Source organism: Protopterus annectens, chromosome 15.part0 (assembly GCF_019279795.1).
Source record: "Protopterus annectens isolate FY-2018-M chromosome 15.part0, PAN1.0, whole genome shotgun sequence".
NCBI lineage: Eukaryota > Metazoa > Chordata > Ceratodontiformes > Protopteridae > Protopterus > Protopterus annectens.
In genome coordinates this window covers 676,771,570-676,797,078 of record NC_056749.1, presented here as the reverse complement: position 1 = coordinate 676,797,078, position 25,509 = coordinate 676,771,570, and the positions used below count along the sequence as shown (strand labels likewise).

At 38.7% G+C, this 25,509-nt stretch overlaps 1 protein-coding gene across 1 annotated transcript in view; it reads right to left on the bottom strand.

Annotated features, from left to right (window-relative positions):
* MCF2 (MCF.2 cell line derived transforming sequence) overlaps positions 1 to 25,509 on the bottom strand; it is a 1,891,050-nt gene that overhangs the window by 365,490 nt on the left and 1,500,051 nt on the right. The window contains exon 19 of the mRNA XM_044057533.1: positions 23,074 to 23,166. Within this exon, the coding sequence (XP_043913468.1) occupies positions 23,074 to 23,166 (93 nt within the window). The remainder of the gene's footprint in view (positions 1 to 23,073; positions 23,167 to 25,509) is intronic.

Genomic DNA, 25,509 nt, shown 5'->3' with positions numbered 1-25,509 from the left:
GACTATTAATTACTTCATACTCCCCCACCTGAACACCCTTGTGCACCATTCTATCAATAGAGACAGCCAGCACTTCTGACTCTGAACCACTTCCCTCAGGTCACTGACTGCTGTCCACTCTGCTCGTCCCCACCTGCAAAGAGAGAGAGAGAGAAAAAATTAAGCACCTTGCTGACATGAAAATTACAAAGTTTCTCAATCAATCTCAAAACACCCAAATAAGGAGCTACCGGTCAAACACTCATCCCCAAAAATCACAAAATGATTCTCATCTCCAAGCATGTTTGTTCAGACAAGTTGCAACACAACTGCCCTTCAAACCCCCTACATTCTCAAAATATTCACCTTTCAATTTATGCCTAACAAATCTGCTATGCTTAGTTTTGATGAATTTATCAGCATATTATCCTCCTGTGCTGAAATAGTCAATTTAGTCAAGCTATTTTGCAGACATGCCTTATCTGTAACACCTGTAATCAGTTTACCCGATTTCAGACCATCTCCATAAAAACTGTAGGGCATCTCAGATGAAACAGTTGGGTCTAAAAGATACCATCTAAACAAGTAAGGACATAGGACTGCACCCTGTGGGACAGCTTGACTGTAACCAAGGATTTTGCCTGTTAAGTTGCTGTAGGATACTACCATGTCCTATTTGTCAGCCATGCAGCTATCCACCTTATCGAGAGTGTACCAATATATAGTTGTACTAAACTATTGATCAGCCTGTCAAATGCTGAAGTTAAATCTATATAAATTACATCACAGCACAATTTTCCATTCATAGCTGTTATTATATTGTTATAGAACCTCATATTACTGGTGATAATAGATCTGTGTTCAACATATATTTTTTAAAGAAAACTTCCCCAAGTACTGAACTGGACCCTCTGAAATACCAACAGAGAAACACCACTAGGCCAACTACGGCTCTCTGAATAAAATTAGGAAAACAGAGACACTACCGAATTAACATGCCATTGAAAAATTTACAGAGGCCGATAATAGGGACACATTTGACGCACCGCTCATACCAGCCCAAACAGCTATCCACTTGCCAGAGTTTGTTGCAACCAGCTGTTCTGCAGATTGAACCCCCTCCCCACAACTAGAGTTAAAGTTAGAACTGCAACCCCCTCTACAGACATTGAGAAGTGCACCTCACCTGAATGGAAAAAAGAACCCACGCCCTCACTCTGACTCTGAAGAACGCAAAAATAGTGTCAAATAAATGTCATCTCCCAGTGAAATTTATTCATCACTGTGCTCCCCCCTCAGCCCGCCTCCATCCAGGTACCACCAAATTATAGAAAAATCCCAGAAATGCATGAGGAACAGAGCAGAGACATGACGGGAAAAAAAATGCCAACCTAAAACATACTGAACACTTGGAATAGAGGGGCTGATCCCTCATTCAAAGCTCAGCCGAACATACTCATTCCAGTGAACTATCTACTACTTTAGATGCCAGTGTGAGCTCAATTCCCATGAGGCATGCACTGACTACAGAATTACCACAGGAGCTAAAGCCCAGGAAAATATTTTTGCAGGGTTATACCATTTCTAAGAAGCGGGGATCGCCAGAAGTCAGAATTTCAGTGATTCTGCCCCCAGTGATTATGACCACCGCTGTAAGGATAACTTCTCTCAAGTAAACTGCCAGTTTCAACATTATTAAGAGTAAAAGTAGAATTCTGCCTCTACATTTTCCTACACTCCCATCCCAGAACCCTAGTAGAAAACACTAACAGATAAGTCATTAATGCAATAACTAGTGTTGGTAAAATGGTATACAGCAAGTTAATCTATGCCTGAACTGCATACCGCCCTCTAATACATCTTGATAGAAATATGCAGACAACTTCTTGTTTCTAATGAATAGGCAATCTAGCATGTTCTGTAAGCAATCATACATACTTCGTGACATAAGGTGCATACAACTCCCTTGGTTGATATGAAAGACAACCGCCATCCCCTTTACCAGCCCAGGATGAATGCAAGCGTGGAAGTGCAAGCATGAATTTATTTATTTATTTTTTTATTTTAAAGGGTATGAATTCTGAAACTTAACTTCTGCCATCTTCTGACTTCACTCTTCCGTAATTTGCCAAGAAACGACGTCAGAAGCACACCAAAAACAAAAAGGCACTCCATGCTGTCACACAAAGCCACTTCTGTCATCATTACTTCAAGCAACAGCACAGAGCTCCTCCCTGTTCCCAGTCAAGCCTTTGGCACTATCTACACTGTTTCGTGTTCACAATTTCATGAGAAATGGATCTAAACAAGGCAAAAGTCTAGGCATTCAGCAAAAACCTGTCCTGTTACGAGGTATGCCACCAAATCTAACCTCCACAGGACACTGGAACAAATGGCACCCCTTTTTGTTCCTATTATTTCATTTTTTTTTTTTTGCCATTCTGCCCATTGAGCAGAAAATGGATGCACCGATACCCCCACATGCCTGGTAGCTCAGCCACACAAGTTCAATGAGGGCAAAACGGTAGCTAAAAAAAGGCCAAACCTCACCCAAGATACCGTCCCAACAAACCGCAAATACCATAGACCCCAACCAGAGGGACCTACACTGACCACCCAACCAAAATCTGTACCAATGCAAAGGCAATTGCAACTGAGTAGGAATACAACCTCCTGGTACTGGAAACCTGGACAGTAGACAAAATCTCTGCCACAAGCAAACGCCCAACCACATGAAAAGACAGCTCCCAAACATCGCTCCGATTAGTCTAAAAAGGTACCAGCACAAAATGGGCTGAGTTAATGTACCCTCCCCTTTTTGTTTTTAAATATACTAATTAGGTCCCCTCAAATGAACTGCAAGCAGGCTTGCCTGTATAAAATCAAAAAGTGATTCCTATCCTCCAGTCACCAGTAACACCAGGAAACCACCAGCTTCTGATAAATAGAACAGGCACAATCTGTACATTCTGAGAACATCTGGATGACAAAAGCCCACTAGCTTGAGAGGCCCCACTACACCCAACACCCTCAGGCCTATCAGACATGATTCTACAAAATGAAAATCATAAACTTGGCATGCGCACTGACTCCAAGCACTCAACACATGTCCCTGAAAGCCCAGGAATGTCATAATCACTCTACCCAACAGAAGGCCTGGCCCTTCCAAACTGCAACTGCATTTCTAGCAAAAACCACCATTTAAAGAAACAGACTGACTCTGTCGAAGGAAGAGTTACCTTCCTCAGCAGTAACAGTGATTTTACCTTCATTACAGCAGTGTAATGAAACAGCTTTTGTTTTACCATCAGCGATTATGTAAAAGATGTCTGATATTAAATTAGTAACAGTTCTATAGCCAGTCTCTCAACCTCCCAGAGTAACCACCCTACACAAAGCCATCATGTAACATAGCCACAGTGCTGAGAGAAACAAAGCAACACCAAGAGGCTTGCCCAAAATGGGAGAGCCAGCTAAGCACCTGCTTCACCCAAAGCACCGATAAGCTGGTAACAGCACCATCTAAACACAACCCCTTCTCACCAAGCCTCCAAACACCATGACATAAGACAAAAAAAAAAAAAACATTAACTATACAAAAATACCTGCCTCTGACCTACCCAAACTCCACCAGTAACCCCAAGGCTTACCTGCACACAGGATTACCTGCAGGTCGTCTTGGGCACGAACTCACTTTAGCAAGTTCATGCCAAAATTGTGACTCCTACCTCAGTTACACTTGACAAAACCCTCTAAGCCTCTCCCTACCCTTACCTCATTTCCTCCTAAACATCCCTCCATCCTCCATCCCATTTAACCCTATCCTCCCCTTCTTCTCTTAATTCCTGCTAATCTATGTATCTAGCCCACTTGTAGATGTCCCAGGACAAAATGGTCTGTTCCAAACCTCATTTTCCCAGTTTTTAATAATGTATTTGTATAAATGGACGTCCTTTTCTACCTCCATCCTAGTCCAGGGGGACAAATGAATGATTATTGCTTGTGTGCTGCAAAGTACCTGCCAACACTCGAACATATTGCTTAAATGCAGTTTATGCTTCCTTGTTTAAGGGAGTCAGGAATATGTATATGAGCAACTATTTTCACACACATTTTTATTTAATTATTATTTATTTACATTTGTTGACCGGGAGTGTCCGACTGGACGTAAGTCCATTTTCAGCCGAGGCCCGGGGAGAAAAGCTCCACAGTTAAAATATATTGACAGTAGTTACATCGGATTTACATAGCTAGCAATTAACAATTTGATCAACATAGCAATTAAAAATTACAAACATATTTACAGATGAAGAACATAGTACATCAGCAGACAACTAGAATCTTTATCATTTGCGAAGTACATAACAGACATTAACAACTGTTACAATAAGAAGTTCCTGCTGTATAATAAGTAGTTAGGCTTATGAGCATCTGATCTTGCTATAATCAAGGTAGTTACTGGGGTGGAAAGAAAGATAGTGGGGGATGGTGTGGGTAATATTACAGGGGGAGTTGAAAGGGCATAGCCAGCATGTTTTAGGTGTGCTTTTAGTAAAGTTTTGAAGTGGGTACATGATGGGACGGAGTTCCATAATTTGGCTATGACACAAGAGAACAGTGCTTCTCCAGCAGAGTTATTGGCTTTAGTGACCTGTAAGTGATTTTTGTTGCCAGATCTTAGTGGTCTGGTGGAGCGATAGGGTTGGAGTAGATTTTGGAGGGATGGGACTTTTAGTGGATGGTTTACTAGTTTGTGGGCAAGTGCGAGTTGATAGCATTGAAGGAGGTGAGCATGTTCAAGCAGCCCATTTCAGCAAGGGAGAGACAGTGGTGACTACGGTAGGATGCCCCTGTGGCGAATTTGGCAATTTTGTTGTAGCAAGTCTCGAGCTTGTTTAGATCGCATTGCCTTAGGTTGGTATATATTGGAGAGGCATAAAGTAGGGTGGAGATAAAGTGGGGATTTGCTGCTGAAATCTTTGCTGCTTTGGTGAGAAGTTGCTTATTTCTGTATAATGCTCCTAGTTTTTTGTGAACTTTTTTTGTGGTCATAGATATGTGAATGTCAAATTTTAGCTTATTGTCTATTTAAACTCCTAGCAATTTGGTGTGTTTTGTTGGGTGTACAGTGGTGTTGTCTTTTGCTGTGATGTTAAAGTGAGAGTTGTTTTGAGTATGTTTGGTGGGTTGGAAGATGAGTAGTTTAGTTTTGTTTGGGTTAAGTATTAATTGGGCATTGGATAACCAAGTTTCAACAGAGGAAAAGGCTTCCTGTGTGACTTTCTGCAGTTCGGGTAGGGACTGGGCTGAACAGATGATGGTTGAGTCATCTGCGTATTGTATGAGTGTGCCATGTTTTGTGGCAGAGGCTAGATTATTGGTGAAAACAGAGAAGAGTAGCGGTCCAAGGATGGATCCTTGGGGAGCCCCTATAGAGACAGGTAGTTGGGGAGATATGTCATTCTTCCACTGTGTGGCATTTATTGAACTTTTTTTTAATTTACTTTGCTCTGCTCTGAGGAGTAGTACTGTGTTATTTGGGTGGAATGTTATATTTTTTGCATAGCAGTGCCTAACTAAATGTTTTGCTTGGTGACATAGATTAAATGGCTACTATAGTTTGTAAGGGGCTAGGGTCTCTCTGCCGCTGGTAAGGGTCTATTTACAATGGATATTCTGATTGCTGTAGCCAATCAGTGTCCACATTTATTTTTAATTTTAAATAGTTTTCATAAACTTCAAAGCGCACAATACTCCGTTATATTTATAACCTTAGACCCATACGCTTTGAAAATTTTGAGTTCAGCTTCACGGCTACATGAAACAAGTCATTTTTTCAGATTACATTTATTTGTCTCACTGCATTCAGGGAAGTATAAATTATATTACATTAACTATATTCCACAGGTATTTATAGAGAAATGTGATAGATCATATTAGAAGTGTAAAACCAATGCAGTTCCTATAACGCAAAAAAATAAATGACCATGTCGGCAAAAGAAAGTGAGCGGATGTGAACGCTTATTGCAATCACCAATTAAGTTTTCTTTTTCCATCTGCTGCTGGAGCAGGGGTGAGCTTAGACCTTCCATACCTCAGCTACTAATATATACACTAACTGTATCTTACAATAGGGGATGATACCCTGAGGTGCCCTAGCCTTGTTCTTAATATATATTCCACAAGTTCACACTTAACAGTCTCACTGTTATAATAACTTCAGTTATGGCCCACATAATTTCAAAATCAATCCAAATATGACTTTTCAGTGTAAAATAATACAATGTTGCTATTTAGTTCACTAATTAGATACTATAGAGATACAAACTAATAGTTTTATAAACACAGATTTTACATAGCTTATGACACTGCAGTCAGCACTTGTCTAGACTGCTGAAGTCATGCTGTTTAAGGCATAAAGCCACAAAATGAAAGCTAGCAACATTCAGTCATCATTACGGAAAACAACAGTATCAAGGTAATCAAAACATTTATTACATGTACATTAAAATATATATGTTTGCAGGAGGACTGTATCCCCTACTTCCAGGTTTCTTAATAGACTAGCTCTGATGTTGCAGTACTTCAAAGTAAACACTTGGTTTTGCAGTAAAACCACATCTAACATATAACAATGATTCTCTCTTGTTAACCTTGTAGGCTAGATGGATACAGAGTCCTTTTTCAAAGGCAACCCAGGAGCACTGTCTGGTTAAGTGACTTAGTAATAGTCGCACAGTGGGCAAATGAGGACTGATGGAATCAAACCTGTACCAAAGGAATTGCAGGTCAGAACCTTAGCCCTCTGCACCAATTGTACTGTGACCTAAGAGTTAAAAAAAACGTAGCTGGGGTGTAGGTGGTACCGATATTACTGCAATATATCTGTTAATACTCTCGATTCTCTTGTTACACAATATGGCATATTCTCATATTACTTCAAAATCATTAGCAGTAACCATTTCAGATAATTAGGCCTCTGGCTGTTTGCAGGTTTGATTCTGCAAAATTAGCTTTTCAGAGTCAGCTAGTGAATACACACATAATGGATTACATAAAGAGTGAATCACATCTACTGGAACTGTACACCACTGGTGACAATGCTGAAATTGAAAACGATTAAAGCACAATATTCTGAAAAATGCTGGAAACATAGTTCTGAAGAATACAGTCAGGAAATAAACATATATGCTAAGGGCAAGAGCCCACCACCCCCAACTCTGCTAGTAAATTACTGTCAGTCTGAAACCACCCAGCCACTGGGAGTATTGCAGTACTAGGGTTCTTAGAAAAAAGATACTCTACTAATTTCCAAGGTTATGCAGCTTTGTTGTGAGAATAATTAAGTAGTAAGTGAAGAAAGGCTTGCCACATTGCATAAAAGTAGACTCAGTGGTTGGCAGAAGTGTTGTAGCATTACATGATGCTGTTTGTCATGTTTCAGTCTTTAGCAGTGTCCTATTAGAAATATTGTACTTCAAATATTTTAATTTTTAGACTTCTGGTTGTCTGTGTGTGCAATTAAGTGTAATGTGCTGCAATTTGTTGTAGCAAATCTGTAATGTTCTCCCTATGTGTACTAGGCAGCATGCATCCATGCATTCAGATCTCCTTAACATCAGTGTACACCACTGCCCTGACCTGCCCAGCCATCTCCCCACGCTTCATATTTTCACACTGCTTACCTATCTTTGGTCAAAGTTTTATTCCATCTAATATAGCACCAATGAAGCAGGTCTTTCTGTTGCATTGCTCCCTCTGACACACACCTCTATGCCATTGCATCCTGGGATTTTACAGCTGAAGTTGGATAGACTTTCAGCACAGATCTCTCATCTGTTCTAACTTATCTCACTGACACTACTTCATTATCCTGCATTATTCTACTTTTACTGCTTCCCACAATATGATGGCTGTTATAATTGTTTTTATGTGTGTTGTCTGCATATATGCTTTTCAACTGACTATATGCATCTCATGTTCTCAGTCAAATGGATGATTTTTCTGTACATTTATACATGCCCTAGCTGTATACATAGATGATCATATAAAAAATTATCACAAGACTTTATACATGATAAAGGATTCATGCGGTTTCTCAGTAATATCAGAAAGGGATTATGCAGTCAAGATATTATACATGAAACAACTGACGTTGTGGACTTGTTGTCTGTTATACCCTGCAAGGAAGGTTTAAACTGGTTCTATAAGGCACTGTTAGACTGTGAACATGTGAATAATCAAGACATAAATGTTATTACAACCTGTATGGAAAAAATTCTAACCAATAATTTCAAATATTTTCATGGGGGAATACAGTAAACAACTGAGTGCATTTGCTTTGGGTGTAGCCTGTGCCACTTTATATGCAGACATCATAATGGCATGCCCATTAGTTGAAATGATTATGGTATATGTATGTGCACACGCACACTTCTGGCTATGAAATTCACTCCAGTCTAGGATTATTTTTTTAATAATATTATATATATATATATATATATATATATATATATATATATATATATGTGTGTGTGTGTGTGTATGGGTCCACTTTTTAATTTCGAAAGCCCAAAATCTCGAGTTTTGAAATACCGAACTCAAAACATCGAGATTTTGGAATCTTGAAATTAAAAAGTGGGGAAAAAAAAACAACTAAAACAATGTTTTTGCAGGGGGGCAAGCCCCCTCCTGCACCCCCACACCCCCTCTTACTTAAATATACCATTTTCCGAGATTGCGCTACAGTGAAGAGAATGGTAAGCAGAACAGGAGCATTACCGTTCTCCTCACTGTAGCAAGATCTCGGAGTTGGTACATTTAAGTAGGGGGGGTGCAGGGCCCCCCAGCAAAAACATTGTTTTACTTGTTTTATTTTTTTTCCCTCCACTTTTTAGTTTTGAGATTCCGAAATCTCGACTTTCTGTGATCGGGATTTTGAAAATCGAGATTTGGGGTTTTCGAAATTAAAAAGTGGATCTATATATATAATAAACACATATAAATATATATATATATATATATATATATATATATATATATATATATATATATATATATATATATATATATATAAATATATATATATATATGTGTGTGTGTGTGTGTGTGTGTGTGTGTGTGTGTGTGTTTATACACACATATGTATAGTTCACAAACACATGCATGTATAGTTATGTCAATACACAGACACACACACACATCAATATATATATATATATATATATATATATATATATATATATATATATATGCATACATACAAACATATAGATATGTACACATACATACATCTATCTATATAATATAAATATATATATATATATATATATATATATACATACACACACACACACACACACACACACACACAAACATACGTATAGAGAGCTATACATGCATACTTATATGTGTATATAAATATATATATATATATATATATATATATATATATATATCACATACACACACAAACACACAGACACTTATATATAGCTATATCTATATATCTGTTATATATATATATATATATATATATATATATATATATATATATATATATATATATATGTGTGTGTGTAAATACACACACATACACACACACATATATATGTGTGTGTTTGTGTGTATACATATAAACACACACATGCATAAATATGTCTGTGCATGTACATCTACTTCTTTAATAGCTAATGACAGCACTTTAAAGACATATTCTGGTTCAGGGTTGCATTCCATCATCCTGGACTGAAGTTGCTGTCTCACTTATAATGAAATCTGAGTGCAGTGCATCATTACAGCAGCTTGGTAGTTTCTAATGTCCATATAGGCCTACTGTTAGGGATTATTAATACAGGGTTATATATGTGAAACTGTTAGACATGTTCTAGTAAAAATTTTAGACAAAAAAAATATGAATATTCAATTATAAAGAAGAGGTAATACAATATCTACAAATGTATCTCTGTGTACCCCATCCCAATTGCAAGTACTGCATTGTCTTTTTTTTATAACAGCATTTCAAATGCTGGAAAAAGTTTCAGGGGGGGGAACAAATAGTTGTTTTAGCTCTTATGTTATACAAAGAAAGAATTATTTTTGATTTCATGAATTATATATTTCTCACCCCTGTGAGACCAAGGAAAACTGTGCATGTTAGGTGGAAACTGACTGTACACACATTTGTCTTATGAAGGCAGTAAAACTATAATGATGAAGTAATAACTTGAAAGTCAAAATATGAACAAACTTCAGCTCCTTTCATATGCATACTATCCCAGTGAAATGTACTTTCATTTGAGGATATACCATGTTGGAATGGGAAGAAGTCACACAAATATAATGGCCTCAGTAAAGCATTGCATTATTGCTCAAAGAAATACACTTCCCCTTGCAGCTCATAAAATTAATTATTTAACACTGATTATGTAAATTTCCTTTAGTTTCACACATAGGCTACCCGAAAAGATAACCACAATTCTGTATATCTTATTAAAGTAATGGAAAACATAATGGCCACAGCAATGTACTATGCTATCAGACATACACATTGCCCCCAACAAACCATATCTATGAACCTTAAAGTCTGTCATGCAAGTGTCCTGTATTCTTCTAGACAGCATGCCTCCTCATCCCTTTTCTAAACTTACACCCTCCTTCTGTGTACACTGGTTTGGTATGATCATAAGGAAAATTAAATTAATATTTACACAGTAATGTATTTTAATGTGCTGTTCCTTGACAAGCCATATCAATAAACAGTGATCACACAAGCTCCCTGTGCAGCCTGCATACATACCTTTCCAAAAAGTTAGACATATTTTGGGACCCCCAATTTTAGACTGTGACAAATGTGGACAGGCTGGCCATAGTAATGTATTTCAAATTGTTGCTGTCTCTCATGCATGCACACACACACACACACACACACACACATAGATATATATCTATACACACACACAAACACACACATATAGATATATATATATCTACACACACACACACACACAGATATATATCTATACACACACTCCCAAACACACACACACACATAGATATATATCTATATACACACGCACACACACCCTACTCTGCCGCCACCAAAGCACATTAATGATCACGCTTCATGCCTACTATTTGCTTCCACCGACAGATTATAACTCAGTCACATGATTCCCAGGAAATGGCAGAATTAATGGCTACAGTTATGTATTTCATCTTTTTGTTACAGCCCCCATAAATCATCAACGTGACTGCCATAAAAAAATCCAACATGAATGTTGCTCTGGCAGAGAATGCTGTTATCACTGTCTGTCAGGAATTTAAAAAAAATACCCACAAAAGACATCTACTGCAGCTCCCTCAAAATGTTCTCTGCAAGTTCAAGATAGTACTACTTCTGGCACCACTGCTTGTTGCCACTGCATTTAAACTTGCTGCCTGTGCTAACAAATAACAGCAACTATGTTTCTAAAGGCAAAGTGCAATATCACAAAATTCCTAGCTCCAACATGAAAATGTGTTAGTTAGAAAGTTTCAATTCTATCTGCTTTGTAGGTCACAAAAAAGTCTCTGATGGGCTAGGCTGTACCCAATGGGCCCATTATGAGCAACTGGGTTTATTCCATCAGACTCCACTGAATGTTTAACTACCAAACACCTCCAGCATTTCATTTTCAAACTAGAGTAGTCATAAAATTCACTAAAAGAAAGTTTTTAGGTAACATGAATATCATTTATTAGCACTACACGTCATGCATCATATGCTTTCCAAAGTACACACATTTAATATGTCCCTAGCTTTAAGCTGCATTTTACCTTCATCCAGAATGATACCTCAGTACAAACAGAAAATGACTGACTTCAATAATTGGCTTAGTTTCTGGTTGTCATTCTAAGGGGATACAGTATCTGTCAGCCTGGGATGACATGATCGACAGACCTCAATGCTTTGCCAGAGATGGTCTTCATTTGTTACCTCTGGGATTTCGGCTCCTGGCTGAGGCTTTTGCCACCCCCATCATGCCTTTTTTCGGCAGTGTCTCAAGGACAACATTCCTGACATAAAAACTACATCTAAAAACAACTTCAGGGTTAATCTGCTAAACACTAGGAGTCTTAACATGAAACTGCACTCATTGGAAGCACTCCTGACCTTGGAAGACATCAACATTTGTGCAGGTGCAGAGACCTGGTTCAAGGCTATGGAGAGCACCCCAACCATACTGGGCTCAACCTCCTTCCACACGTTCAGACCACAAACTGAAGGCATGAAAACTAAATGAGGTGGTGTATTAATATCCATTAAAGATAAATACACCTCCTAATTGGTTAGAAAGCATGATTCCTTGGCGATACTTCAGGTATAATTAGCTGTTGGTAGGACACCTACTCAAGTCATTGCCAACTACAGGACCCCCTCCAAGAATCAGGACAGCCACTCTGCCAATTTGGATCTACTGGAGTCTATCAAGATACATCCAAGCACTCTATTTTTGGGCTACTTTAACTACCCATCTATTGTTTGGGTAAATTAGTTGTCTCTAACTCACTTGCCCAAAGGTTCCTCAATTTTGTTAACTCCAATGCATGGACCAGCTGGTTGGCACCCCCCCCCCCCCCCAAGGAGAAACGGGAAGATCAGGAGATATCTGAAAAAGAAATATGGACATGGGCAAGAAAAAGACATTTAATATGGTGTAATACCTATGCAGAGAGGAAAGGAAAACTAATCAATACAAAAAGAGCAGCACCAATTATATCTGAAGAGAAATATGGGCAAAGGAATACAGGCATGGAAAACTTTACAATACAAAAAATAAGAAGACAAAGAGGAAAAAGAGATCAGTAACGGAGAAGTTAATGAAATAGAAACTGAGGTCATGAAGTACCTCCAAAGTGAAACTGAGGTCATGAAGTACCTCCAAAGTGAAGGATTCAGTGTCGAAAATCTAATTCAGAAAGCACCACAACAGGACAGACCAATGGAATTCCAAATTAAGGTGAAACCACTGGAATGGGAAGCAATTAGTCAGGTTCCATATAAAGATATTTTGGAACCTTCCACAGAAAATCAATGTAAACATCCACTTGAAGCTGGACAGCAAGGGAAAACAGGAAACCGTGGAAATGCTGACGCAGTAAATGTTGAGGAGTATATGAGTTCTCATATGACTAAGCAATGAATGGCACAGGATGAAACTGAAGAGAATGTGCCACAGGAAGATGTAATAGAACTTTCTATAGAATGCCCGCAGGAAATGGAAAACAAAAAAATGCGCCCTCAATCTAGAAGAAACCAAGCTAAGAGAAGAGTTGCTTGACTTAACAGAGAGACATAGCTAGACATATTAAGATCAGTGAAAGAAATAGACTGCAGAAGGTCAATAAATCCCAAAAAGTTAGAAGTGAGACACTGTCACCGCTGCTATTCTGCCGTGCCCTTAATTTATTAAGCTGTTTCCTTAACAGCTTAAGTCATAGCTATAATCTGGTTCCTAGAAAACAACAAAGCGCAAAGACGGCTCATCTTCTCTTTGTCGACGATTTGAAACTGTACAGCTCATCAGATGAGGAACTGAAAGCACAACTGTAAGCTGTGAAAACTTTTTCAGATGATATAAGAATGTCATTTGGTCTTGACAAATGTGCAAAAGCAACCTTTAAAGCAGGAAAACTGCAGCACCAAGAAAACATCAGTTTGGGACAAGAATGTGATATAAAAGAACTTGAGCAAGAGGGATTGTATAAATATTTGGGAATTGATGAAGGATCAACAATAAAACATGAACATATGAGAATAAAACTTAGTAAGGAGTACTTCAGAAGATTTAAATTAATCCTGAAAACAGCTTTGACATCTAGGAACAAAATCCAAGCTATAAACCAATTTGCTCTTCCTGTCCTAACTTACATTTTTGGAGTGACTGACTGGCTCCAAAATATGCTGGATAGATTAGATAAGAAAAGATGGATGCTTCATGCTCACCAAATGATTTATAAAAATCAGTCCATACCAAGATTATATATTTGCCATTCTAAAGGAGGGATGGGCTTCCTTGAAACTGATTGCATGTATAGATCTGCAATTGTGGGACTCTTTCATATCTGCCGACCTCACAAGACCCAAACATAGTGAAAATTTTGAAACATGAGGAGAATAAATCTAAGATGACTTTCCCTGCTTAGGCTAGTAGAAGCATATTGGCATCAAGCAGGAATGGAAATCAAACCACAAGTAGATGAAAATCAGGCAGCAACTGAAAATGCCAAAAACAAAAAAAAAGAATATATGGTAAAGACCGGATGAGAAAGGAAGAAATGTGGAAAAAGCAGTAATACAGTTGCAAGTATAGAAAACATCTGGAAGAACCTCATGTTAATCATAAACTAATGCAGGAATGGTTAAGGAGAGGTAAATTTCAACCAAGAGATGAAAGGTTAATATTGGAGGCCCAAGACAGTGGGCTACCTACATGGTTTACAAAGTCCATTGAACATGTGGGAGAAACAGACAAATGCAGGTTTTGTAAAACAGAACTGGAAACGGTTGCATACCTTGTTGCTGGTTGTGACATACTAATGACAGTAGGACTGTATACTGAAAGGCATAATAATGTGGCAAGACTGTTGCACTGAGGATTGTGCAAACATTATGGTACTGAAGTGGCTGAAACACTGGAAATATTAGCCACAAAGCATCATAGAAAATGATGAAGTCTACATCACATGGCATCACCCATAACCAACAGTTTAAAAGTCAGATGCTAGAAATCCAGACTTTGTGGTCCGGGAAAAGAAGATAAAAGTAGCATTGATCATTGAAATCACCACACCCAGTGACTACAGTGTCCTACGTACATAGAGACGCAAAGTCATAAAATATCAGGATTTGCAAGCAGAAATGAGAGCAATGTGAAAGAAAGATACCCAGATAGCTCCAATAGTAGTAGAAGAAATGGGTCTTATAAAAAAAAGATATACAATATAAAAACAGGCAAACCTCTGAGTAGACAAGGGAACCAACTAAAGTAGATCAATCATAGTAAAAATAAAAACAGAAGTGGTTCCACATGGCAGGAAATTATTGCAGAAGAAATTTATTGCAAAAAGTAAGTGCTTTTGCAAATAACATTCGCTTCTTCAGACTGTTTGACAAACAACAACAAACAGACAAACAGTCTGAAGAAGCAAATGTTATTCGCGAAAGCACTTACTTTTTGCAATAAATTTCTTCTGCAATAATTTCCTGCCATGTGGAACCACTTCTGTTTTTATTTTTACTTATAAAAAAAGAGTTTACAATCCTATTTAAATATGCTACCAATACATGTAACTCCATACAAATTGCAGAAGGAGTCATTACTGGGCACATTACGGTTGCTGCGAAGAGCACTTTTGGCTGACATCAAAGAGTGAAACAATACTAATTTCATGAATTTTAATCATACTTTGACTTAGGAATGGGGTCAATTCTTGTCATGGTATTAGAAACCCAAAAGATTTGGAGAAATTAAAACTAGGTATCAACCTTTATATCATTAGATGGGTCGCTAACTGGCTCACTGATGGAACCCATAAAGTCAAAATAGGGGAAATCCACCACCAACAGCAGACCTGTTCATAGGTTCATAGGTTCATAGGTTCATACTAGGCTATCTGCCCGAGGGCATTTACAAGCCTAGCCATCGCTTTTGTGGCTTGTATGGGGAACTATACCCATTATTTTGCTGTGCCTCTGTCGAGCAGTGACACTGAGGTAATCCCTGGGGTATATCTGCGATCTCCCATCCATTGGTCAAGATTTCTCTTGAACAAGGCCAGCGAGGTGCTCTGCCTCACATGTACCGGGATTTTGTTCCACAGCATAGGTCTTTGGGTGATGAATCTATCCCTCCAGCACGTCCTATTAATAGCCGTGTCGAGGTTTAAGTCTCCCGCCCTTGTGGCTCTGATGGATCTAGATTTTTTGAGGTGAAGCATATTCATCAAATCTGGGTTTGACATGGCCTTGTATGTTAGGCAAAGGTCACCTCTGAGCAAGTGGTAGCGACTGAATAGAGCTGGAGTTCTTTCAGTCGGGCAGCATAGGACAGATTTTTTGAGACCCTTTATCCTTTTGGTGAGGAACTTTTGTGGCCTCTCCAGCTGCTGCAAGTGTCGGGTCAGATACATTCAATGGGGCATTGTACTCAATCATTGGTCTGATGAGTGATGAGTAAAGGAGACTATGACCTCCCTTGATCTAGATGAGAATCCTTCATGATAAGGTGGGCAATGTAGAAGGTCTTCCTAACTACTTTAGCTACATGGGTGTCGAATGACAGACTACTATCAACCTGGGTCCCCAGGTCCCTGATAACTTCTTCTGTGCTCAGTGGATTGCCACCTATTTGGTAGCTAGGGTAACCTTGTTTTCCTGAAGGGTATGACTATGCATTTTGGCATTTAACTTTAGGCCGTGGCTCTGGCACCAGTTATCCTTTCTGTGAGACCCTTCTGAAGGATATCTGTGTCAGATGTGTTTTCTACTATGGCGCCAGTTTGCAGTCATCTGCAAACTTTGTCAGCCAACCCTCCTGTGTTTGCTTGTACTTAGGAAAAGTAGATGCCAAACAAGATCAGGACCCTGTGGGACACCACTTGTGACAGGCTTTGGGTCTGACATGGCGCCAGCAACTCTGACCCTGTGGGTTCTGTCACTCAGCCAGTTTGCAACCCATCTTGTGATGTGGGTTAACGTTTAAGCTGATGAGTTTTTCAATGATACCCGAGTGGGGTATTGTATCGAAGGCCTTAGCCAGATCGAGGTAGGCTGTATGGACTGCCTTTCCCTCATCAATGGCTTTGGTGACTGTTTCGAAAAAGTCAACCAAGTTTAAAAGGCATGATCTGCCTTTGACAAAGCCAAACTGGGTTGGATCCAAAGTCTGCAAATTCCCTATGTAACCAGTGGTGTTCCACAGGGATCAGTCCTGTAACCTCTACTGTTTGGAATCTATTTCTCTGAAGTTTAAGTAAAAACTAAATGTCTGTGGCTGACCAAGTTTGCTGATGACTGCAAACTGTGAGCGCTCATAGAGTCTCCAAACTATATCAACATCCTACAAGAGGGTCTTACACAACCAAATGATTGGTGCCAAAGTCATGGCCTTAAACTCAATGCAAAAAATTTATTATTAACCTGTTCAGTAAGTGCAATGCTCCTGCTAACTACCACATCAATAACAACACCCTAAGTATGCACTCAGTGGTGAGAGACCTGGGCACACAAGTTGACAGCAACCTTACCTTTGATCACCATGTCTCCACAGTGGTAAGAAGGGCATTCTATATTGCCCATCTCATAAGTAAGGGCATTGCATCCAAAAAAAAAGAAGTTATAACCTCCCTGTTCTCTTCCCTGATCAGGCTAATAATTGAGTACAATGCCCCTTTTGGTATGTGCCTTTCCAAGCACCTGCAGCAATTGGAGAGACCACAAAGGCTCCTCACAAGGAAAATTCAAGGTCTTCAGCATTTGTCCTATGTGGATCATCTGAAATCACTGTCACTTCATTCTGCTTCATACAAACTACTTAGAGGCCATCTATGCCTTGCATATAAGGCAATCGTTGACCCTGCTTTATGGGAAATGCTGCATATCCGCAAGTCAAATAGTACACAGGTTACTCACTCTAAAGGCCATAACCTGGTATGTAACATTAATAGAACCTGCTAGAGGGACAGATTTGCCTCCCAGAGGTTACCACACCTTTAGAACGGACTCCCATTTCATGTGAAACAGAGCACCTCACTGGCCATCTTCAAACACAGTCTGGATGATTGGATGGGTAACTGTAAATTCACCCAGGGGGGTTCCACATTTGTCCCTCTTGGACAAGGGCAATTGGCGCTGATTGTTGAAATAAGGGTCGAACTTGGCTAGACTTGTAAGGGCTCAAGGGCCATTAGACTCATAACTTTCTATGATCCTATGATCACTGGCTTCTACCAAAACCTTAATACCATTAATATTATATATCCTCCTAAGTTATAATAAATACCTAGAGATTATCCTATAAGCTTGTGCAGAGCAGAAGATGAATACAACAGATTCTAGGTTGTACATGGCCCCTACACATACATGGTCTTTGTTTCATCATGACTACAGTCTGTGAAGCCTCTTTTGATAAGACTGACTAATTGAAAGGGCACCTGGACAAATGGATATACAGTTTGTTCAAAGGTCTGGCAATCTCAGAATAAGTTATTTTAGAGAAAATACTGCTGGGGACTTCCCCTGCACAAGACAAGGAAAGGTAAAAGCAACCACGGGAGAAAAAGCAACTTTTGTCCATTCATTTAGCTGGATTCAACCAGAGATGCTTCAGGGCCTTGACCTGAGATTAAGCAAACAACATTCCTCATAAATACAGGCAGAAATATTCACTCATAAAGGAGGAGCATGTAGCAAGAATAAAAAGTCCTTGTGTAAATGTAAGTTCTTGTGATATTGTGATATGATTAACCCCAAATTATATTGTTGTTAATGCACAACAGTGTTAAACATAGAATTTATATCTGTAATATTGTTTTTAAATTTAGTTTTCATTTGGTCAGGTTACAGTGGATATAAAAAGTGTACACACCCCTGTTAAAATGCCAGGTTTTTGTGAGATAAAAAATGAGACTACAATAAATCATTTCAAAACGTTTCCCAACTTTAATGTGACCTATAACCTGTACAATTCAATTGAAAAACAAACAAATCTGTTGGGGGAAAATATAAAAAATAAAAAACGTACAATAAGCTTGTTGCATAAGTGTGCACACCCTTAAGCTAATACTTTGTTGAAGCACCTTTTGATTTAATTACAACATTCAGTCTTCTTGGGTAGGAGTCTATCAGCATGGCACATCTTGACTTGGCAATATTTGCCCACTCTTCCTTGCAAAAGCATTCCAAATCTGTCAGATTGTGAGGGCATCTCTTGTGCACAGCCCCCTTCAGGTCACTCCACAGATTTTCTATTGGATATAGGTCTGGGCTCCTGCTGGACCATTCTAAAACTTTAATTTTCTTCTGGTGAAGCCATTCTCTTGTTGACCTGGATGTATGCTTGGGGTCATTGTCGTGCTGAAAGGTGACATTCCTCTTCATCTTCAGCTTTCTAGCAGACACCTGAAGGTTTTGAGACAAAACTGACTAGTATTTGGAACTATTCATAATTTCCTCCTCCTTGACTAAAGCCCTAGTTCCAGCTGAAGAAAAGCAACCCCAAAGCATGATACTGCCACCACCATGCTTAACCGTGGGGATTGTGTTCTTTCGGTGATGCGAAGTGTTGTTTTTGTGCCAAACGTACCTTTTGGAATTGTGGCCAAAAGGTTCAACCTTGGTCTTATCAGACCATAACACATTTTTCCACGTGTTTGGGAGACCTGATGTATTGTTTTGTAAATTTTAGCTGGGCCTGGATGTTTTTCTGTGTAAGAAAAGGCTTCTGTCTTTCAACCCTACCCTGTAGGTCAGACATAAGGAGAATACAGAAGATTGTTGTCACATGTAGTACACAACCAGTACTTGTCAGAAATTCCTGCAGCTCCTTCAATGTTGTTGTAGGTCTCTTGGCAGCCTCCTTGACAACTTTTCATCTTGTCTTTTTATCAATTTTGGAGGGATGTCCAGTTCTTTGCAACATCACTATTGTCCCATAATTTCTCCACTTTTTAGGACTGTCTTCACTGTGTTCCATGTTATATCCAATGCTGTGGAACATTTTTTGTACCCTTCTCCTGACCGATGCCTTTCAACAATGAGACCCCACTGATGCTTTGTAAGCCCTCTGTGAACCATGGCTTTTGCTGTAGCAGGCAACTGAGTAAATGTCATGAAAATCCTACTAGGACAGCCAAACTTATTTGGGGTTAATCAGAGTCTCTTTAATTGATGGCAGGTGTGTACACTAGAAGACTGAATGCTGTAATTAAAGCAAAAGGTGCTTCAACAAAGTAATAGTTTAAGGGTGTGCACACTTATGCAACCAGCTTACTGTAGGTTTTTTTTTTTTTTTTTTAATATTTTTCTCTTAACAGATTTGTTTGTTTTTCAATTGAATTGTACAGATTATCGGTCATATTAAAGGTGGGAAAAGTTTTGAAATGATTTATTGTGGTCTGATTTCTTTTATACCTTAAAAACCTGACATTTTAGCAGGGGTGTGTACACTTTTTATATCCACTGTATGCATGTATGTGTCTCTAAAGTAAATGTATATTAACATTTAGTATCAACAAAAGCAGAAAACTGCTTGATTCAAAGGTTGGACATTATAAAAATAGTTCAATTAAATCACTATACCTTCTTTAAATGTAATGAATATAACAAAAGTGTTTATCTTTCAATGATAATCACTTACCTGAAAAAAGATGCAGTCTGAGAACTGTCTCCACAGTGCTTCTGACTGAGGTTTATTCTGGCAGTACTTCTTGTAAAGCTGAAAGTTCTCTCGCTGTAAATAAAAAATGAGAAACCTTTGAAGATGAGCAACATACAGCTTTTGATTTTTCACTGTTCAGTGAACTTATCGAAAAATTTGTTTTTAAATTTTGCTTACTTTAAAAAATCAAGTCACAGTTCAAGATCTAAGCTAAGAATGTTGAATAGGTGGCTACTGATTATTTAAGTGGTCTAAAGATTAAGCCTGTTTAGCCCAGTACACTGAATGAAAACAAAACTACATAAAAATCAGCGAAAACTGTAGCAAACATTTGATTTTACTGTGCTTTATTTGGGAGAGACAAATCCCTTTGCACTTTCAGGTGAGGACTGTGGCCTAATATCACCTTTTCAGGTACGTTAACTTCCAACTGTGATTCTCCTGTCTCCATTGATTAGCCTTTATCAAGCATATGGCCACTAAGTTCAGTTATCAGCTTTTCAGCATCTACAACAGGTGTTCCAGACCACAATGCACCTGCAGGGCAGTAAAAATTCAATACTAAAGTTTATACTAAAACAGCACACAGTAAAACATCTCTGCATGCCATGCATGTTTAGCTGTTGCATTTGCTTTGTGGCGATACATCTACAGTGCTATTCTAGCTCATACATTCCATGAAATAATTTTGTTAGAAGCCAATTTTAGCAAACACCTATTTCACAAGTTTTTTTTGCAAGGGAAAGCACCCCCTTGCACCACATGGTTGACAGAACCACCCCCCCATCCCCCCTGCCTTAAATATATGAATTCCATAGTCTCACAACAATGGGGAGGAGTGCAAAGTGCATGTTCACTGAAAGTGTCTTTCAGCAAAATGGATTCACAACGCTGTCAAGTGGGCAAACAGTTGACTACCTGTCCTGCCTTTGCTGCACTACATACAATTATTGATGACATCATCAAAATACAAACATTTAAAATGTATTCTTTTATGCGGCCTTTTTACTGGCTAAGTGATCCTAGGAGAAAAGGGTGGGGTTTACAGCCAAAGAACTTAACTGACAGAGACCATGAAGCTAGGTGTTGTGTCTCTGATAATGCAGTGCTCAAGTTGTTGTACTGTTGCCTAGAGCTGTGTGTGTGTGTGTGTGTGTGTGTGTGTGTGTGTGTGTGTGTGTGTGTGCAATATTTGCCCACTCTTCCTTGCAAAAGCATTCCAAATCTGTCAGATTGTGAGGGCATCTCTTGTGCACAGCCCCCTTCAGGTCACTCCACAGATTTTCTATTGGATATAGGTCTGGGCTCCTGCTGGACCATTCTAAAACTTTAATTTTCTTCTGGTGAAGCCATTCTCTTGTTGACTTGGATGTATGCTTGGGGTCATTGTCGTGTTGAAAGGTGACATTCCTCTTCATTTTCAGCTTTCCAGCAGACACCTGAAGGTTTTGAGACAAAAGTGACTAGTATTTGGAACTATTCATAATTTCCTCCTTGACTAAAGCCCTAGTTCCAGCTGAAGAAAAGAAACCCCCAAAGCATGATACTGCCTCCACCATGCTTAACCGTGGGGATTGTGTTCTTTCGGTGATGTGAAGTGTTGTTTTTGTGCCAAACGTACCTTCTGGAATTGTGGCCAAAAGGTTCAACCTTGGTCTCATCAGACCATAACACATTTTTCCACATGTGTTTGGGAGACCTGATGTATTGTTTTGCAAATTTTAGCTGGGCCTTGATGTTTTTCTGCATAAGAAAAGGCTTCTGTCTTTCAACCCTACCCCGTAGGCCAGACATAAGGAGAATACAGAAAATTGTTGTCACATGTAGTACACAACCAGTACTTGCCAGAAATTCCTGCAGCTCCTTCAGTGTTGTTGTAGGTCTCTTGGCAGCCTCCCTGACCACTTTTCATCTTGTCTTTTTATCAATTTTGGAGGGATGTCCAGTTCTTTGCAACATCACTATTGTCCCATAATTTCTCCACTTTTTAGTGACTGTCTTCACTGTGTTCCATGTTATAGCCAATGCTGTGGAACATTTTTTGTACCCTTCTCCTGACTGATACCTTTCAACAATGAGACCCCACTGATGCTTTGTAAGCCCTCTGTGAACCATGGCTTTTGCTGTAGCAGGCAACTGAGTAAATGTCATGAAAATCCTACTAGGACAGCTGAACTTTATTTGGGGTTAATCAGAGTCTCTTTAATTGATGGCAGGTGTGTACACTAGAAGACTGAATGCTGTAATTAAAGCAAAAGGTGCTTCAACAAAGTAATAGTTTAAGGGTGTGCACACTTATGCAACCAGCTTACTGTACGTTTTTTTTTTTTTTTTTTAATATTTTTCTCTTAACAGATTTGTTTGTTTTTCATTTGAATTGTACAGGTTATCGGTCATGTTAAAGGTGGGAAAAGTTTTGAAATGATTTATTGTGGTCTCATTTCTTTTATATCTTAAGAACCTGACATTTTAACAGGGGTGTGTACACTTTTTATATCCACTGTATGTACGTGTCTCTAAAGTAAATGTACATTAACATTCAGTATCAACAAATGCAGAAAACTGCTTGATTCAAAGGTTGGACATTATAAAAATAGTTCAATTAAATGACTATACCTTCTTTAAATGTAATGAATATAACAAAAGTGTTTATCTTTCAATGATAATCACTTACCTGAAAAAAGATGCAGTCTGAGAATTGTCTCCACAGTGCTTCTGACTGAGGTTTATTCTGGCAGTACTTCTTGTAAAGCTGAAAGTTCTCTCGCTGTAAATAAAAAATGAGAAACCTTTGAAGATGAGCAACATACAGCTTTTGATTTTTCAATGTTCAGTGAACTTATCGAAAAATTTGTTTTTAAATTTTGCTTACTTTAAAAAATCAAGTCACAGTTCAAGATCTAAGCTAAGAATGTTGAATAGGTGGCTACTGATTATTTAAGTGGTCTAAAGATTAATCCTGTTTAGCCCAGTACACTGAATGAAAACAAAACTACATAAAAATCAGCGAAAACTGTAGCAAACATTTGATTTTACTGTGCTTTATTTGGGAGAGACAAACCCCTTTGCACTTTCAGGTGAGGACTGTGTCCTAATATCACTTTTCATGTACTTTTCAGGTATGTTCCAACTGTGATTCACCTGTCTCCATTGATTAGCCTTTATCAAGCATATGGCCACTCAGCTTTTCAGCATCTACAACGGGTGTTCCAGACCACAATGCACCTGCAGGGCAGTAAAAATTCAGTACTAAAGTTTATACTAAAACAGCACACAGTAAAACTTCTCTGCATGCCATGCATGTTTAGCTGTTGCATTTGCTTTGTGGCGATACATCTATAGTGCTATTGTAGCTCATACATTCCATTAAATAATTTTGTTAGAAGCCAATTTTAGCAAACACCTATTTCAGAAGTTTTTTTTGCAAGGGAAAGCACCCCCTGCACCACATGGTTGACAGAACCGTCCCCCCTGCCTTAAATATATGAATTCCATAGTCTCACAACTAGGGTTGCCAGCTGTCCGGTTTTTGACCGAACTGTCCGGTTTTCAGACAAATTGTCCAGTTAAAAAATTTAAACTCATGAAGTCCGGTTTTTTTTTGTGCCACCAGAGGAGAGGAGAAAGTAAATGTATCCAGCTCGAACGGGAGTGGTACGATACACTACTAGCTACTACACAACAATGAAATGCTTTTAACTTCAGTATTCCTGGTAGCTACATATTTTAGACAGTACATACATTAACTTAAGTGGCAGTGATGTAATACAAATGGACAAATTTTATTTTCTGCTATACAGATTGTAGAGATATCACTGGAAGGCAGTACTCCACGGTGGGAAAATGGTATTTCTTTAGCTATCATTATCCTACCAACTACCAAGCAGTGACAATAGAAATCTTATAGCAAGATTTAAAATGCTTAAGCACTCTGCCAACATTGCCCAGTGTTGCATTGTAGTACACTCAGACTGATTTTAGAACTTCACCATGCAGTGTAATACTGCTAGCAATTAACACGCCCTGATTTGTATTATCCTCATCTACTATGTTGAACCGTATTCCATGAAACAAATTGTGCGTCTTGCTTTTTGGGTACTTGCAGTTACCCAACATTATTTTGCTTTCACTTGATTCTGTCGCAAGGGACCACATTGAAAAATAAAACTATCTCTTTGCCATGTTCAGAAAATGGCAAGTGTGCTAGCTGCATGTGATTTCTTTTCCTATGTGCATCTTTCTTAGATCTAGAGGCTTGAGTCATATTTCATTCAGTCTTATTGCCATTTTACAACTGCATAGCGGCGATCCAGTCTGCATCTTCGTAAACTTGTATTACAGCGCATTGTTGTAGGAAGTTACCTGTTTTAACCCGCAACTTTGGCGTGATATAGAAAAACATTAATGAAACTCATTAAAGTATGTGTGCTTTTCTGAGATTATGACGTATACTTTGAAAGTAACATAAAACATGTCACCTGTTAGAAATCCATTCATCCACAACCCCTTTATCCCATTTTTTGCATATGTGACATGTAAAGAAAAAGAGTGGGAGGTCAGTCGGACCCAGTACAAGATCTTAAGTACTAGCATCTGAAATATCACACTAGGGGCAGTAACACTTAGCTCAATTGACCCCCACCGAATACAGCCGCAGCCAAGGACTGGAACTTCCTAATCCAAAGTACGAAACGGAAAATATGTTACATCTGAACAACTGAGTACCTGTCCACGCCCAGTACAAACAGTATTTGACAGAACTTTCAAAATGCAAGGGAATGTTAAGATCATCATTTCTGAATGAGCAGTAAAGTGATGTTATTGACTTAAATGATCTTATGGGGTAAATCAAAACTTACAATTTTTTAATAGCAAAGATAACTGCTTACATTTTTTTTGGATTTTTTTAATCAGATTTACCACCATGTGCACAGGCTGCTAGCTCTTGACCCTTTATCTCCATGGATCATCCATAATTAGGTTTAGGAACATAGAAAATAAATAACTGGAGAAAAATGCACCATATTGACACTTTTCATCAATACTGGTACTTACATCTGCAGCAGCCTAGCAGTGCAATTAGTGCCGCCTGTGTTCTTTTCTCCCCTTT